Source organism: Mastigoproctus giganteus, chromosome 2 (genome assembly GCF_048544385.1).
Source record: "Mastigoproctus giganteus isolate SK-2022 chromosome 2, ASM4854438v1, whole genome shotgun sequence".
Lineage (NCBI taxonomy): Eukaryota > Metazoa > Arthropoda > Arachnida > Uropygi > Thelyphonidae > Mastigoproctus > Mastigoproctus giganteus.
This window is the reverse complement of record NC_143576.1, coordinates 127634366-127653482: the sequence shown is the minus strand read 5'-3', so window position 1 is coordinate 127653482 and position 19117 is coordinate 127634366. Positions and strand designations below refer to the sequence as shown.

General features: G+C 41.2%; 1 protein-coding gene across 1 annotated transcript in view; it reads left to right on the top strand.

Annotated features, from left to right (window-relative positions):
- The window catches only part of Awh (LIM/homeobox protein arrowhead), a 197993-nt gene that overhangs the window by 171727 nt on the left and 7149 nt on the right, over positions 1-19117 (top strand). Inside the window, exons 4-5 of the mRNA XM_090390027.1 lie at positions 9147-9386; positions 11698-11829. Coding sequence (XP_090246153.1) covers positions 9147-9386; positions 11698-11829 — 372 coding nt within the window. The remainder of the gene's footprint in view (positions 1-9146; positions 9387-11697; positions 11830-19117) is intronic.

Below are 19117 nucleotides of genomic sequence, written 5' to 3'. Positions count from 1 at the left end.
TTTGCTGTTTTAGTCTATGTTGCATAAAATATATAACATAAACTAGTGTAGGCGTACACTCTTTTACTCTGTGTACTATATATATATATATATATATATACCTTTGTTTCACCTACGGTTAATTCATTACTTCGGTAACTATATGTTACCCTTGGGCCTCTGACTGCGTATACTAGTCCAGGGATTTTCGGGTTAGCTATATCCTTTTTGTCCTAAAATTCTCCCCCCATCCCTTATTTTACCCTGATTAGTTCTATCGTCCTTGACCTTCTCCATATATTTCTCCTGGTTCGAATCATTTCGGGGAAATTTAACCTGACCTTCTTTTTGTAGGTCTAAGTTCACCCTCCTTCTGGGAATTTCGTCTTGCCCTTAAACATTTTCATAACGACTTATTCCTAATCCTATCTTAATTGTAAGTTGCGTGTATAATTAATTGTTCACCGAATCAGTCTAATTTGTAAGAATATTCGGATATTAAATGCATATATACATATTATTATTATTATTACTTTATTCTTATTTATTTATTTATTAATTATTTTTTTTTTATTTATTAATTTTTTTTTGGTAGGTCAAAGCTTACACTAGCAATAATTAATATGGTCTGTCTTACATAAATATGTAACATAGACCATAATATTCCTCGAATTCGCCAACCATGCACTCCACTCCCGAGACTGGCTAACTCGGCCGCAGCGTAAAAAAAACCCCATAAAACTTTTTACTGAGACATGTTTCGAACCCAAGCCTTTTACACAAATATGTGTAAAAGGCGTGGGTCTATAAAACAGCGATCATACCTTTTATAATAGATGCAGGATATAATTACCGTCCTTTCCAATCCTGTGAAAGAGACCTGAATTGGAATATCCTCAGTGGCTCAATTTATTTTCGTGGACTTTTTCACAACTTAGCTCAATTAGTGGGTCTCTAGCGTGGGTTCCCCCTTACTTGGTTTTTCCTCTCTACTCGTTCCCCCTCATCCTTTAGCTCGGGTTTATTCGTTTAGCAAGCTGCAAACAGACTGAAGAACACATGCAATTACAGACATCATATAATGTCGCCTCATAGTTAGCTTTAGTTGCTTTGACGCTTTCAACACACACACAATTGAACCGGTCTCAAATGGGTTCATGAAGAATGTATAGGATTTAAAGATAAAAAAAATCTATTCTTTTGTTTGTACAACTTCACAGTATCTTCATGGAAGCATATCAAAAGCAGCAATTTTTGCCTCAGGAAATTTTTCTCAATAATAAAAATAATTTCTAAATAATAATAATTAAGAAAAACTTAAAACATTCTTCTTGACAATTTATAACAATTTACTTTTTAAAATAAACTGCGGAGTGTTTTTTATTTAATGAAAAGAGTTTTAATTCTTCACTATAGGCTGCGAAGTTTAGATTGCAAATATTATGCAAATATTTTTAAACCTCAATAAATTTCTAAAAATCATAAAATACTTGCTAAAATATAGTTTCAATTTGCTTCTATAATAAAAATATTAGTCTTTGTCGCTGATTTTTGCTGATTATCAAGTATTAAGAAGAATTCAGTACAAGGCTAATAATATCACTGGTGGCCTAATCTAAGAAACCTACTGATCCAACCCGGGTCCTACTTCCTAGATTAGAACTGATTTTGTATCTGTGTGATGCATTTAATTAGAATAATTCTACCACTTTGTATATTTTGCATTAATAATTTTATTGATATTTAGGCATTGCATCATTTGCATACCTGTTCGGACAAAATTTTATCATGCTTCCTAAGAATTATTGATTTTCAAAGTTAAAGTGATCCAATTCAGACAGCCTATCCCTGCTTATATATATACATAGGATAGAAAACAGCAACCTGTACGTCACGCCACAGCCCAACTACCTCCGACTTCATTATTAGCACAGGATACTCTGACATTTTCCAGGCATCTTCCCCAACCACCCACTTCCCCTTTGATTGGAATAGGAGTTTCCCAAACCTTATATACACCTGCGGACTTTTTTTTATTTTTTATTACCTTTTTCGCGGCTCAAAAATATAAACGCATATAAAAAAACAATAAGAAAAGCTTAATTTTTTACTTTATTTATTCTTAGTCTGCGCGGTAGCACAGTGGTATCGTCACCACCACAGTTGTATCGTCACCGTACCGTCTTCTCCACATCGGGTGGAAAAGGCCCGGGTTCGAATCCCATCGATGACGCGAGGAACTTTAACGGTCTTTTTTCACTCATTGGCTGAGTTATTCGGTCTCAGGCGTAGATAGTAATGTTTTTTTTTTCCCAGAAACTGTGTTTTTTTTGTCCAGCAAACATGCAAATCGACCAGAGAACACGCAATTTACAGACAAAATAAATATATGGGTAGATGTAATCATTTACGGGGGACCCTAATATCATAATTTTTTAAAAATTAATCTTATAACAAAAAGTTATGTTTCCTTTATAGTTTTTAACCAAGAAGAGAACTAATGGAATGATAATGTCTTTAACATCACAAAGTAACTTTATATCAAGAATAGAAGACAATTTTATATTTAAATCTTGTTCGACATTCAGTCTGTCGAATTTTTTTTACTTGTTTTTGAAGAAAACCAAACACGAGAAAGTAGTTTCACACTTACACTGAGTGATCGCTTTATTTAGATACACAAACAGATAGTGAGTTCATTCTCTGTTTAGTCCTCTGGAAAACTTACATTCATCATGGCATGGACTTAATCAGATATTGAAAGTATGCCATAGTGATGCTGATCCATGTTGATTACATTTCTTCCTATGGCTGCGGTTGTTGCAAATTGGGCATCTTCGGTTCTCCTAATTTCCATATTGTTTACAAGACTACATAGAAACTAGCTTTACCATTAACAATCTTTCATAAATCTTCCCTAAAATAGACAGTAAAACTGTGGGGCATTACGACCGTGGGGTCGGTACTATCTTTGTCCGTATTCTTCAATAAAACCTTAATCTTCGCAGTGTTCCCTTGTGCTGGGAAAATAGCGGCAAGAAAACATCGATTATTCATAAAAATAAGAATTTCGGGTGTTTAAGGCCATGAGGCGTTAGTATATTGTATCTGTATATTGCATGTATTCTGTGATCAACTTGCCTGTTTACTGGACGAAAGAACCCGAGTTTCTGGGAGGAAAACTATGCAGCCCCTGCCTGAGAATAACTAACTGAGCCACGTGAAAAAAAAAGCTCATAAAAGTTTCTCCCGTCATTGACAGGATTGAAACCAAGACTTTTTCTATAAGTGGATATAATTACTGCCCTCGCCGGAGTGGGGAGGACGGTGCTTATATCCACTGTGCTACTGCGAGGAAATCCTTCAAGGCAATCTAAGTCAGTGTTCCCTTTATTGAGTCGAAATCGTGCTTCTTGTTATTTTTGATAACTAACTCTTGTTGTTGTTGTTGTTGGGTTTTAAGCCCATCAGCGACTTAGGCTGTATTGTGCCGCATATATAATGTCTGTATATTGTGAGTGCTGTGATAGATCTTTTATTTGCTGAATGAAAAAAACGAGTTTCCGCAATAAAAAAAAAACATGCTACCGTCGCTTGAAACCGACTAACTCAACCACATCGTGAAAACGGCCCATAAAAATTCCTCGCATATTGACGAGATTCGAACCCACGTTTTTTTTTCCACCTGATGTGGAGATGACGGTGATTATACCAACTTTGCTGGGTCTCGCGGACAGTGATCGCTGTCGTTGCGGCCAGATAGAGGATAGCCAGCATGTAATTTTTAAGTGTCAATTATATAATGTGCCAAGGCAGAGGCTTCTTGGCCAGTTAGGTGTGTCCACTCCTCATGGGATGCAGAAGCTCTTTGAAAATGAATGTATATATAAAATTTTTATACGGTACCTAACAGATGTAAATGTTATACGTAGTGCTCAGGGCACTACTTGAACTGTTACGTCCATTTATTCCCGCATGTTTGCGGAAGTTAGTTTTATATTGCAACTGCTTGTCGTTGCAGAATTGTATATTATGTACATGGTATTTTGATTTCGAAATTGAAATGTAAACGTTTGGTTAAAATTGTATAGATTTCGATTGTGGGTTGATCAAAGCAATCAGAATTCTACTCACTTAGAGTTTTGTTAAAATGGTGCAAATAAGGGTAGTAGCGACCTGCCTCCACGAGGCTAGGGATGGTAAACTTCCGGCAGTAAGGCGAGTCCTTGCGGCTTGGAAGGCTAAATAGGTCGATGTAAATAGTTAAATTGCGTTGTTGAGCCTTTGCTCAGGGAACGCTGCAATGAGTGTAAATATGATGATGATGATGTGCTGCCCAACCACTGAGATGTTCTCTATGGCTGAACTCGAGCTGGCCGTGAAAAGCATGCGAAACCGTAGGGCCCCTGGCACTGACAACATTTCTGCTGAGATTCTCAAGGAATTTTTCAGACATTTTCCTGACTTATTGTTGTCGCTTTACAACCAGTGCCTTGAAGAGTGCACCTTTCCGCAGAGTTGGAAAGAAGCCAGACTTGTCGTACTCCTGAAGGGAGACGATCGAGAGAAGACGTACCCGTCTTCTTACAGGCCGATTGCCTTGCTATCTGTCTTGGGAAAGACGTTTGAGAGACTCATAATGAGCCGATTGAACGCAGCATATAGAGCGAAACACCAGGAGTCTGATCGGCAGTTTGGCTTCAGACCGGGCCGTTCTGCTGAGGATGCTATGGTGAGACTGCTCTCGCTGGTTCGTAGCTCGGAGAGTAAGTATGTTCTGGGCATATTCCTTGATTTTAAGGGAGCTTTTGACCGCCTCTGGTGGGAAAGCATCTTATGCCGATTGAGACTTGTGGACTGTCCGAGTGATATCTATCGTCTCTTGCGTAACTACTTTCATGATCGGAGAGTGGTGGTGTCTAACCGCTTCGAGAAAGTATGTCACACGGTCTCCAGGGGAGTTCCGCAGGGCTCCATTATAGGCCCTTTTATGTGGAACTTCGTCTTGGACGAGTTATTGAACCAAGACTGGAATGGTGTGGAGATTGTAGCTTACGCGGACGATGTTGCCGTACTTGTGTGCGGTGACGCCCGATTAGAACTGGAGCAAAAAGCCAGTTGGGTGTTGGATCGGATACAGACTTGGGCCTCGGTTCACAAGTTAATGATATCGCCGACGAAGTCGCAGTGCATGATGCTTGAAGGGCACTTCAGTCCTAATAGACATCCCTCAGTAGGCCTTGGTGGGCTTTCCCTGGGTTTTGTGCCAGTGATTAAGTATCTGGGAGTCATTCTGAATCAGAGACTGAGCTTTATTCCTCATGCGAAGTTCATGAGAGATAAGATCAAGAAACTGTATGGGAAGCTCAGGCGGATCACCCGAGCTGACTGGGGAATCAAAGGTAGGAACTTGGATATACTTTACAAGTGCCTCTTTGTCCCTATAATTACCTATGCCTGTGGAGCCTGGGGACAGGCTATTGACAGATGTTTAGTAAGGCGCCACTTGATGGCTGCCCAGCGGTTTGCGCTGTTGAGTGTGACCAGAGCTTGCCGCACTGTCTCCACAGAAGCACTGCAGATTCTTGCACAGGCAGAGCCAGTTGACTTGCTGATTCTGGAGAAGCTCCTAAGATATGGAACTAAGAACAACTTGCCTTTGGAGTTGATGGGTGTCCGTTGTTGCCCCGATGTGGGAAGAGTGTTCGGTAAACCCGACTTGAAGGATGAAAGCAGAAGGATTTCGCTAGAGGTTCGCTGCCTGTGGCAGGAACGTTGGACTACGTCTTCCAAGGGTAGAGTGACGTTTGAGATGATGCCTGACATCTCACGGTTAGAACAGATACGCAAGTGGCCTAAACTCGGAGTTTTCCAGGCTATGGTTGTTACTGGACACGGACTTCGGTTGCGGCTTCATCAGCTGGGTCTCGCGGACAGTGATCGCTGTCGTTGCGGCCAGATTGAGGATAGTCAGCATGTCATTTTTAAGTGTCAATTATATAACGTGCCAAGGCAGAGGCTACTTGGCCAGTTAGGTGTATCCATTCCTCATGGGATGCAGAAGCTCTTTGAAAATGAAAATATTTATAAAGTTTTTATAAGGTACCTAACAAATGTAAATATCATACGTAGTGCTCAGGGCACTACTTGAACCATTAGGTTCATTTTATTCCCGCATGCTTGCGGAAGTTAGTTTTATATTGCAACTGCTTGTCGTTGCTAAATTGTATATTATGTACATGGTATTTTTGATTTCGAAATTGAAATGTAATCGTTTGGTTTAAAATTGTATAGATTTCGATTGTGGGTTGATCAAAGCAATCAGAATTCTACTCACTTAGAGTGTTGTTAAAATGGTGCAAATAAGGGTAGTAGCGACCTGCCTCCACGGGGCTAGGGATGGTAAACTTCCCGGCAGTAAGGCGAGTCCTTGCGGCTGGGAAGGCTAAATAGGTCGATGTAAATAGTTAAATTGCGTTGTTGAGCCTTTGCTCAGGGAACGCTGCAATGAGTGTAAATATGATGATGATGATGTGCTGCCCAACCCAGGGGGTAGCTAACTGAAAAGCCAGTTTTCCAGATCAGCAGCGGTTAATCCAAACAGTTAAAAGGAAAATAAAATTAAACGTGGGGTGGAATCAACTAATGATGTAATTGAATTAAAACCTATTTTACCCCGTATAAGAATTTCAGCAAACTGCAACAAATTATCTTAGTGGGTGTCTGTTGCGCTTGCTGAATAGGTGTGTGTGCGTGCGTGCGAAGGATTCCATATGCAATTTCAGATATGTTTTCCAGCTGCTGCTGTGCTTCCGTGGGTAAGTGTAGACTCTTTTTTGTAAACTTTGGATACTACCAGAACAATCTTTCTATAATTTCTAGACATATTGAGGTGTGGCAATAAAGTTTCAGGACCATGTTCTTTCGGTCATGTTCGATGAGTTTGAAAATAAACTGAAGTAGTTCAAACTTCCTCCAACAAATGGTGGTGCGGAGATTATTCAATATGCTGATTGATAGGTTGCAAGTAACAACCAGTTTCATTAGTAATGTTAACTTACCTTGTTATGATTTTGCGATAGAGCAACGAACGAGTATCAGATTTTGCTTTGAACTTAGAAAAAATCTGCTAACAGAAACGCATTAAATACTAAAAAATGTTTATGCTGATGGAACGTTAAGTTGTACCAATATGTAATAATAATATAAGCGATTCAAAAACAGACGTGAGTATGTTTGCAATAACGCAAGAAATGAGGGTACATCAACCGCTGGAAATGAGGACAGAGTTGCAAAAGTTCTGGAAATTGTGGCAGAAGATCGTCATTTGACCCCTAGAAGATGAGTTGGATATGAATAAGGAGACGATTCGTCAAATTCTGCATGAAGATTTAGGGAAAAGGAAGGTCAGTGAAAAATTTGTGCCTCACGAATGAGCAGAAGCAGCGAAGAGTGTCATCATACGAAGACTTTATCTAGACTCGTCAAGACAATCTTAGTTTCCTACTGTATTATCACTGGAGTTAATTTTTGGGTGTTCCAGTACGACACAGAGAAGAATCGTACAGTGAGCATGTCGTGGACTTCAAAATCACCACCAAGTCTCAAAATGTTTCGTATCCAGGATCAAGACGATGCAGATCATGTTTTTCGACAAATGCTATGATTCACAAGGAATTTGTACCTGAAAGGGAGATTCAGTCGTGTGTTCTACGTACGTTCCCTTCAATGCAGAGCATTTGTCGGGTGAGACCGCAATTTTGAAAGAAAGGCACTTTGACCTTAGCCAAAAGGCTGAGAAGTGATAGGCAGCTGGTTTTTGTTGAACGACAATGGCATGCTCATTCCGCCCTTATTGTGAAACATGGCATTGTACAAATCAGCCATCAACCCTATTCTTCCGATCTAGTACATCGGCGAACTTCTTCCTCTTTCCCAAAATGAAACCTGCCCTCAAAGAAAGAAATTTCAGGATGTTAAGAACATAAGGCCGCCGTAGCCTAGTGGTCAGGCGCGCGGGTGCATAAGTACACGTGCCTTGAGTGACCGGGGTTCAAGCCCGTGACTGCTGAATACAGTGCTGTTTCTTGTATTCTCTCTATCTTGTGAACTCCTCTGACCGTTTCGTCATCCCGGAGTATAAATAGAAAATGTATTTTATTTTATAAAGGAAAAACGTAACCGCCGAATTGAATATCATTTCTTTGGACGCCTTCGCTGACTCTTTTCAGAAACTTTTATAAAGGTATAATAAGTGCATTCAATCAGGTAGTGATTACTTTGAATAAAAATGAAACCATTTTTGAGCTCCTTCACTTTGTGGTCTTTTTATTGCACCAGTCCGGAAACTTTATTGCCACACCTCGTGCATTCACAATTCTGATGGTTGCAGAAGCATCAGCCAGACTTATCCTTGTAGTCTCTGCTGCCCTTTACTAATAAATTTTTGAGCTAGACCATCCTGGGCATCTCCTCCCACCATTTATTGTTCAGTGTTTTGATGCTTTCACGGTAGCACAGTTGATATTAACATCGTCCTCCCTACACGGGCGGAAAATACTTAGATATTTTACGCGAGGAATTTTCATGGGCCTTTTTCACGATGTGGTTAGTCAGGCGAGGGCGGCATGGTTTTTTTTTTTTTTTTTTTTTAACCTTCTCTCTCTCTCTCTCTCTCTCTCTCTCTCTCTCTCTCTCTCGTTAACTCTGGTTTTTCGACCAACAAACTGGCAGCTCGAACACAGAACATACGCAATTTACAAACATAGCACATACGGCACAGTATGGTCTAAGTCCCTGATGCGCGTAAAATCCAACAACTAATATTTCAAGTTTTAAATTTTGTATCAAAACATTAACGAAAAAGAAAAAAATCGTTTTATGTCAAATATTTCACTTGGGTCTGGGTTCAGAATTCCGTCTGAATATAAGAATGTATTAGGATTCGATAAACCTTACAATCTGATCGGGCCAAAACTGGGACAGGGGTTAAGCATAAATCTGTAACAATGTGGGATGTTTTAATATAATTATCTATCATCAGTTTAATATTAATTTTATCGCCGCCTTTAGATTTTCATTTTAGATTTTAATTTTTGATTTACAGTGAAAACTTCTCATAGCTGAGAATTTGAAGGAACTTTCGTATATTTTTACTGCTACTATAGAAAATAACGACCAGGAACAGCAACAAAAGGCTAAAACCAAGAGGGTTCGAACAACGTTCACAGAAGAGCAATTACAAGTTCTCCAAGCAAACTTCAATCTCGATTCCAATCCCGATGGGCAAGATTTGGAGAGAATTGCTCAAATTACGGGACTCAGCAAACGAGTGACTCAGGTATGGTTCCAGAATTCCCGAGCCAGGCAGAAAAAATACCTCAACAACCAGGCGAAGAAAGCAAATGGTAAGTAAATATTCTGGCAAAACTATATATAGAAAATAAGCAAAATATTAATTACTGTAATTATGATTCTGACAGCGATATAGCTACTTTGATGGATAGGTAGTTAACTATTACTTCCAGAAAGGCTGCAAATAACAAGTGGATATTTACTTCATAAAAGATATTAAAAAAAAAAAAAAAAAAAACCCACACGATCCATATTTTAAGAAAATCAAAGATTGCAATATATATATATATATATATATATATATATATATTTTTTTTTTTTTATGCGACAACCATAGTGCTTGAAATTTACACCGATGAGCCAAAACATTATGACCAGCGAGTTGTTATGCAAATCGAAGCAACTGCAGGTGAAATACGGCGCGTGCGCGGGTCGGACACGGTATAAAAAACACCTGATACTGAGCTCCGTTAATCAGTGTTACTCTTGTTCTTCAAATGGGAAAGGCAGCAGACATACGCGAGTTTGACAAAGGACAAATTGTAATGGCCAGACGACCGGGTCAGAGCATATCCGAAACAGCACGGCTGGTGGGATGCTCACGGTCAGCCATGGTTAGGTAGTTAACTATTACTTAAGATATGCCTTGAGATATGCCTTGAAGAGAGGGATCTCCATGATGATTTTTGGCGTCAGGTCGTGCCTGGTGGGGCAGGCGGCTGTGAAGCATGATTTACCAGCGGAACGAAAGCGAATCAATGATGAATTGAGGCCGTTTGGGAAATGCAATGGACCAGTTCTGAGAAAGGTAGATATCTATATGCCTTTATGCCTTCTGTTCGGATCGTGAGCCGAGAGCGATGCTCATGGTTTCGATTTGGACTTGCGGCCTGTGCTGTGCTCACTGGACATGGCCTGAGGTCAAGGCTGTTTCACATGGGGTTGTCTCCGAGCTCGCGGAGAACCGGAGACCGGTCTCCACTTGGTATTCAAGTGTCCATATTATGCGGACATAAGACTTCAGCTGGAGCAAAGGCCGCTCGCTCTTCCTGAGTTTAATTTAAAGGAATTGTGTAAAGATAGGAGTACCTTTGGGTATTTCCTGCAGTTTTGCAAAACTGCATTTCTTAGAAGTAAGGCGATGCCTTGATAATGTTAGTAGTAAAGACCTACCTCCTCGTAGTGTGGACGGGCCATCACACCCCCTCCACGAGGCCAAATGGTCGAAATAACAATAATAACAATTTTATTTTTTTCGATACCTTGATGATGTTAGAAGTAAAGACCTACCTCCTCGTGGTTGGGACGGACCATCACACCCCCTCCACGAGGCCAAATGGTCGAAACAACAATAACAATTTTTTTTTTGAGTTGACCAGTTCTGGTCTTGGTGTTTTGTGCTTTAAAAACCTACTGATCGGAAGAAGAAAATGCGAATGAGAACTAAGTCACATATGGGCGAGAACCCAGGTGGCGACCTAGGATGGAAGCTCACTCAAATGACAAATGGACTTGTGATTTGCAGATCAATTGTTATTGAAAGAACTCCCAGTTTACCTTTTTGGTGGCGAACTTGCTCGCCACCAAAAAGGTTTATTTGCTATTTGTTGGTCTTGGCATCGTTTTCTTGATATTGAAAGATGATTGTGCGGTGATCTGATGTGGTTCAGGCGTTTTAGTCTGCGTGGTAGCACTGGCATCGTTACCGTCCTCTCCACACCGGGTGAAAAAAGGCCCAAGTTCGAATCCTGTCGATGACAAGGAATTTTAATGGAAGGCTAAATGGGTCGATTGTATATAGTTAATTGCATTGTTGAGCTTTTCCTCAGGGAACGCTTCAATGAGTGTAAATATGATGATGCCTTAGGTGCATACAGAACATCCCCAGTTCAAAGTCTATATGTTGAGGCCCACGAACCTCCACTGAATATCGGAAGAAAGACATTATTGATGAACTATTCAGCTAAAATTAAAAGGCACTCTGTGCCGGATTTTAGAGGAGCGAGTTGAAGCTTCCCTATCTCAGCTCAGAAGCTGAGATAGGGAGCTGGACAGTCCTGCATAAACTGCAAGTCTCTGATGATAAATCTGTTGCCGTTCTTCTAAGGGGATGCCTCAGCTGGAGCAGGCTACCTGTTTGTCGCTCTGGAGGTTTCTCTCTTAGAGTGGCTAACAGAATAACGTACCTCAGAGTTTCCCTGAGAGAGCATATGACCTTTGTAGTAAACGCTACATACATCAGAGACAAGGTGAAACGATTGTATGCCAAGCTCCAGCGAGTGACTCATGTAGATTGGGGTATAAAGTGGGTCGCCCTCCACCTGCTTTATGATAACATCTTTATCCCAATCTTGACTTTCGCAGCTGGGGCTTGGGGAGGGTCAATTCAACATTCCCACATCCGAAGGACATTGTCTTCTGCAGAAAGTTTTGCTCTTCTAGGAATCACTAGAGCTTGCAGGACTGTGACCACCGACGCGTTATGTGTCCTTGCTGGTAAGATGCCAGCTGAGCTGGTGGTGGCATGGTGTTCCTTGAGATATGCCTTGAAGTGAGGGATCTGCAGGATGACTTTTGGCGTCAGGTCATGCCCGGTGGGGCAGGAGGCTGTGATACATAATTTACCAGTGGAACGAAGGCAAATCAATGATGAATTGAGGCCATTTTGGAAATGCAATGGAGCACACGCTTCTTGATGAGACCGGGGTTCGAGCCCGTCACCACGAAATATGGATGATGCGGAAAGGTCAGGGAATGACCACTGTATATCCCGGAACAATATGGCCTTAGTTGCTAATGCTACTAAAAACCAAACAACAACAAATGCAATGGACCGATTCTGAGAAAGGTAGACATCTATATGCCTTCTGTTCGGATCGTGAGCTGAGAGCGACTCTCATGGCTCCGATTTGGACTCGCGACCTGTGCTGTGCTCACTGGTCAAAGCTGTTTCACTTGGGGGTGTCTCCGTGGGAGCAATGTGCTTGTGGAAAACCGGAGACCGGTCTCCGCTTGGTATTTGAGTGTCCATATTATGCAGACATAAGACTTCAGCTGGAGCTAGGGCCCCTCGTTCTTACTGAGTTTAATTTAAAGGAATTGTTTGGGGATAGGAGTACCATAGGGTATTTCCTGCAGTTTGCAAAACTGCATTTCTTAGAAGTCGATGCCTTGATAACGTTAGTAGTAAAGTCCTACCTCCTCGTGGTGGGGATGGGCCATCAGACCCCCTCCACGAGGCCAAATGGTCGAAACAACAATAATAATTTTTGTTTTTTTGAGTTGACCAGTTGTGGTCAACTGGTCAACTCAAAAAAGTGCTTTTGTGCTTTAAAAACCTTTTGATCGGAAGAAGAAAATGCGAATGAGAACGGTCGCAAATGGGTGAGAACCCAGGTGGCGACTGAGGATGGAAGCTCACTCAAATGACCAATGTGCTTGTGATTTGCATATCAATTGTTTTTGAAAGGGCGCCCAGTTTACCTTTTTGGTGGTAAACCTGCTCGCCATGTATTTACCATTTGTTGGTCTTGGCATCGTTTTCTTGATATTGAAAGGTGATAGTGCGGTGATCCAATGTGGTCGAACCATTTTAGTCAGCGCGATAGCACAGTGGTATCGTCACTGTCCTCTCCACACCGGGTGGAAAAGGCCCAGGTTCAAATCCTATCGATGACGCGAGGAACTTTAACGGGCTTTTTTCACTCCATTGCTGAGTTGGTCTCAGGCGTAGATAGCAAGGTTCTTCCCCAGAAACTGGGGTTTTTTCGTCCGTCCAGCAAACAGACAAATCGACCGTCGAATGCACAAAATTAACAGATATAAGACACAACATGGCAGATGAATTTAATTATTCGTGTGGTCTAAATATAATAGTTTGGTCCAGGCGTTTTGCATTGTCCAATGGCGCATTATAGCCTTAGTTGCTGATGCGCCAATAAAACCCAACCAACCAACCAACCATTGTCCAATTGGTCACATGGCTTCTATGTTTCTTGTGGTTAGCTTAATGTCTATGGTTGATTCCCGTAGGGTGTTGCTGTATGTCGGTAGATTGAAGGGTTGATTGTTTACAGTGAAGATAGAATTTGCTATGAACTCGTCGAGCCTCTGTCCATTCCTGGTACCTCGTCGGTTCAGCGTAGTGCTGTGCCAGACAGGGGAGCAGCAGTTTACATCGCGCCGATTACGACTATTTTTCCTGCTAGGATTTCTTGCACCATTTGTGGGTAAGCGATAGCGAAATCTATTTCTATTCCTGGTCTGCAGTACAGCGAGATCACATACAGGCTATCAACAGAGCTAATAATATGGGTACATGCTGCTCATGGCGTACCAAGTTGTGGTATTTTTATCGTGGTTATCTCCAGGTTCCATACTACCACCGCCGTCCTTAGGGTGTCTTCCTTGCATTGTATAATTTTATATTGGAGCGGGTAGCCCCTGACTTGCCCTGTGTGGGTGTAGGGCTCCTGTATCAGGATAACATCTGCGTTAGTCTCATCAGTTTTTTGCCGTACTTGGTTGGCCACTGCTCTGGCCCGCTGCGCATTTATTTAGTGCACCCCTAGAATTCCGTTATTAAATTTTTTATGATGTGTCCCCATGACGGAGTTGAACTTTCGTTCAGGTGCTGTACTGCATAAGATGCTATACTACTATACATGGTGTGTCCCCATATTTGATTCGTGACTGGTATGTACTTTTAGCTTTCTGGTAGGTTGGACACTTTCTTTCGTGTGTGGTATGGGCATTATTTAACCTCAGGGATTTGCAGTTGGTGCAGCTGGGACCTTTCTCTTTATTTGGGCAGCTGTTGTAATTGTGGCCCATTTCAGAGCAGTGGCCACACATTACTTCCTTTTGGACGCAGGTGTGTGTGTGTGTGTGTGTGTGTGTGTGTGTGTGTGTGTGTGTGTGTGTGTGTGTGTGTGTGTGTGTGTGTGTGTGTGTGTGTGTGTGTGTGTGGCTGTACTTGCAGCAGCGAAAGCACCTTGGTACATCCTCACGTTCTCTAAATCTATCACTGCTCCACTCTATGTATATGGTGTTTTGCATTCATAGGATCTACCATGCTTTGGGGGCCAGCTCTGCCACCCAGTTGCAGTTTCCACTATTTCTAGATTTTGTTCTGTACTTGGATATAATCAGTTATTTTTCATCCTTGTCAGGTAATTTGTTTCGGAGGTTTTTCCTGTATATCTCTTCCCTTAGACTTTCAGATGTTATGTCCTAGTCAGTATGAAAAATGATTACAGATGGCCCTTTTCTTTTGGGGGGCCTCCACTGTAAGGCCTATGGTGGTGATCTTGGGGTTTGTTATTTTTATTATTATTTGCCCCACATTCCATATAAGCCTCCAATTTGACCTTATTGGTTACTGCTTCTACGTGGACCTTCTGTAGAATTGTTTCCAGCTTGGTCCAGATGGTCACAATTTCTCCTCTGAGGGCAGTGGTTATTCTGCTAGAGGAGGTGCCTCCATAGCCAGGTGGACAGGAGCAGCAGTGTGCAGCACACACACTTCTTGATTAGACCGGGTTTCGAGCCCGTGACCACCAAATACGGAGGATGTGGAAAGGTCAGGGAATGACCACCGCATATCCATGGAGCAATATGGCCTTAGTTGCTAATGCTCCTAAAAAACAAATAACAAATTAACTGCTAGAGGATTTCTTCAAGTCGTTTTCGAGCTGCACCCAGAGGGCAAGCATCTGGTCCAGAAGAGGACCCTCGGGCAACGTAGGGTCCATAGGGGGGACCGCATTTTTTGGTGGGTAACTGGCATCCCTTTGTTCTCTGTAGTGCAATTCTGGGTGGCAGCTACTACATTTGTCTCGGATTGCAAGCGTGTTTTCCTTTCTGATTTTGGGACGGTCATTTTCCAATATTTTCCTTTTATCGGGGGGGGGGTGCACCTCAGCGGGGTTCTCCATCTCTTCTTGCTTTTCTATCAATATCGAGTCATTATTTTGATCTTGTTCGGCAGCGACGGTAGTTCTGTTCGATTTCCCTCCATTTTGTTGGTACTCTGGATTAAAGAGATTTTCCAGATTATCGGATTTTTGGTGTGCCTTTTAAGAGGAGGGTTCCAAGAGCTGTCGATGGACACTAACCACAAGTCCGTAGGTTTATTAGGTCTCTTGCCACTGTTAATCGAAAGTTTGAGCTCTCCCCTTGGTCACGTGATGGGGGGGGGCAGCAAAGTGCTAAAATGCACCGAGAGAGATGGGATTAGTTCCCTGTGGTGTTTTCGGGGTACGCCGAACGCGATGGTGACATCAGGTTTTCAATGTGTCGCACGAGTAAGAAGTTCACGCATCACCATGGAAAGTTTATGGGGAGGGGGAAAGCAAAAAAGTCATGATTTCCTCTATAATATCGCTTTAAACACAGTCCGGAAATATTGGAACATTGTCTCTGTCAAAGTTAACAAAGGGGCAATCTCCCCAGTCAACGGCCGGATACCAACGTGCCAGCTAGATATCGCACAGAGAACGAATACAATTGAACTGTGGTATAATGCTTTTAAAACATTAATCACAGATGCCTTGAATGCGTATTTACCATTAAAAAAATACTCCACGAAGAGGGTTCCAAGTTGGATGAATAGTGAAGTTGCCACATTACCTAAGCAGAAAAAGGTGGCATAGAAAAGTTACGGAGCAATAAAAAGTACTGAAGCCTCTAACAGCTACAAGATCATCTGTAATAGAGCCACAGAAAAGGTTCAACAGGCAAAGGCAGTTTATGAGAAATCGCTAGCAAACAGAGCAAAGAAGGGGGGGGGACAAGGAATTCTTCACATATATAAATGCTAAGAAGAGCAGGACAAACCAGATCGGACCTTTACGTAAGGGAAAGGGGATAGTAATAAATACACCAGCTGCCGTTGCATATGAACTCAACAGTTATTTTGCATCGATATTTATAGATGAAAAACCTTTTGTGGCGATGGGAAATTGTGGGAGCGAAGTTGAAAAATATGTAATTAATGATATTTAAATTTCGAAGATTATTTAATGAAAAGGTTTTCGAGTCTACAGGCCAGTAAGGCTCCTGGAGTTGGTGGAATTTATCCTATAATCTTAAGGGAGGTGGCAGGTGAGTGCATTGGACCATTGAGTCTAATTACGCGAGCATCACTAGACTCTGGGGAGATTCTGTTGGATTGGAAAAGTGCCAGTGTATCTCCCATATATAAGGGTGGTTCTAAGAGTGAAGTGGGAAATTATCGACCTGTCGATCTGACTTCATTGGTAGGATACTTAGCATGGTTTTGTAAAGGGAAAATCATGTTTAACAAATCTGGTTCGCTATTTTGAAAGGGTCACTCCTGAGCTGGATTTAGGGAATAATTTAGACATTGTTTATTTAGATTTCAGCAAAGCTTTTGACTCAGTCCCACATGAGCGGTTGCTTTATAAGCTGGAACAGGTTGGAATCACTGGGAAAATCCTTAGATGGATAGTAGGATAGGAGGCAGAGGGTTGTGATAAATGGCTATTCCTCAGATTGGGTTGATATAAGAAGTGGGGTGCCCCAAGGATCAGTATTAGGACCACTGTTGTTTTTAATTTTCATAAACGACATTGATGAAGGGATAGAGGGTGTGATGTCTAAATTTGCAGATGATGTTAAAATTGGTAGAGTAGTTAATGATCACTGTCAAGCTGAGCTTCTTCATTGAGACCGAGATAGGCTTCAGGAATGGTCAGAAAAATGGCAGCTATGCTTTAATCCAATAAAGTGTAAGGTAATAACCTGGGAAACAGTAATCCCAAAATAACTTATTCACTTGGTGTTCAACTAAACCCAGTACTGGAGGAAAGGGACTTGGGTGTTAAGATACGGTCAGACATGAAATTCTCTGAGCATTGTAAACAGGTTGCAAGGAAGGCCCATGGTGTCCTATCGAACTTTTGCAAGTAGAGATAGGGACGTGATAATCCCATTATATAAGGCTTTTGTTAGACCACACTTGAAAGTACTGTGTTCAAGTATGGAGACCGCACCTAAAGAAAGACATCGAGCTTCTTGAAAGGGTGCAAAAACGGGTAACTCGCCTGGTGAGATCGGCAAAAGGGCGTACTTATGAAGAAAGACTTCGAATATGTGAGTTGCAGAGTTTGGAAACTAGACACCTTAGAGGAGATTTGATTGAGGTGTTTAAGGCTCTGAGAGGCATCAGTAAAATGAATGAGGACGAAATTTTCAATATTATAAATGATTCTAGAACTAGGGGACATAAATTCAAATTACGTTTAGATTGGACTGCAGGAAGTTTTATTTTAGCCAGCGAGTTATAAATTACTGGAATACGTTGCATACATGCGTGGTAGAGGCTGATAGTTTGGGGAAATTCAAAGGTCATCTGGATAGTACCTTCGGGTGAGGGAAACACATAGGATGAGAGGTTTAATTTCCTTTTCTTTTATTAATTATTGTTTTATTCGGTTTTTTTTTTTTTTTTTTTTTTTGGCTGGTGCAGCATAAGCCATAGGCTTTATTGCACCATGCGGCCATTACTAATATATATCCCATCTAACAAATGCATTTCTTTTCGACGATTTCTGCAAACCCACAATGCAGCACAAAACACATTATTTGCAAAATTCACAAGTGATGCAGTTTTTTTGTCCGCCACTAAAAACATGTAAGTAGTGTTTTCCTGGAGGGTTTATGCCTATTAAACCCGTGGAGTCACACTCGTTATTATTATATTTTTTTCCCTAACGAAATCATTTTCATTTAAATATCAATATATGTTGAAGATAATGTGTATGGTAAGCCAATAACTTTTCAAATACTCGTATTATCGTGTGGCAGTTTTCCTAATCATGGCGTTGGAGCTTAAAGGGGGAAAAAAAAAAAAACCCAACCTGAAACATTTTTGAAACGGAGCAGTCTGAATTTTAAAGCAGTCAGTGACAAGGACTGGTGCTCAGAAGAACATAATTAATTATAAAATAATTCAGTTGATAAATGGAATAATCTGAGCAAGTACAGATAATACGAGAAAGATCAGAAAGCAAACAGAAATACCAATGAAAATAATCGAAGAAGGGGCGCCGCCGTAGCCAGGGGCAGCAGTGCGTAGCACACTCTTCTTGATCAGACCGGGGTTCGAGCCCGTGACTACCAAATACGGAGGATGCGGAAAGGTCAGGGAATGACCACCGCATATCCCAGGAGTGATATGGCCTTAGTTGCTAATGCTCCTAAAAACCAAAGAAACAAAAACATCGAAGGAGACTGTTAATGCTCCTAAAAACCAAAGAAACAAAAACATCGAAGGAGACTGTTAACGCTCCTAAAAACCAAAGAAACAAAAACATCAAAGGAGACTATTCCAACTTTTTTCAGTTTTAAAAGTAGTTGAAGATAAAAGGTAATCCATTTGCAACGCCTACTTTTGAAATATTTTAGCCCCAGAAACAGAAGTTCGTTCATTGTATTATCTTCATTCTCAGTTGTTGAACAGCAGGTCTCTTTACCAGTTTCTGATGGATGCTTGACTAATGGTGAATCAACGTTCGAGTACTGTAAACAATGACGTTATCCTTTCCGTTGTATTGCATGAAAAATTTACTAAGTCTATCGTTTATTTACTCTGGCTGACTGCCAGTGCCGCCTTAACCATTGGGCTAAAGGGGCTATACTCTAGGGGCGACAGCCTCTTAAGACACCTTCCTCCGATTTTTTATATATATTTTGTTTTGTCGTTTTTATAATAATTTTCATTTTTTTTTTTTTTTTTATGAACAGTAAAATCGATATTTAC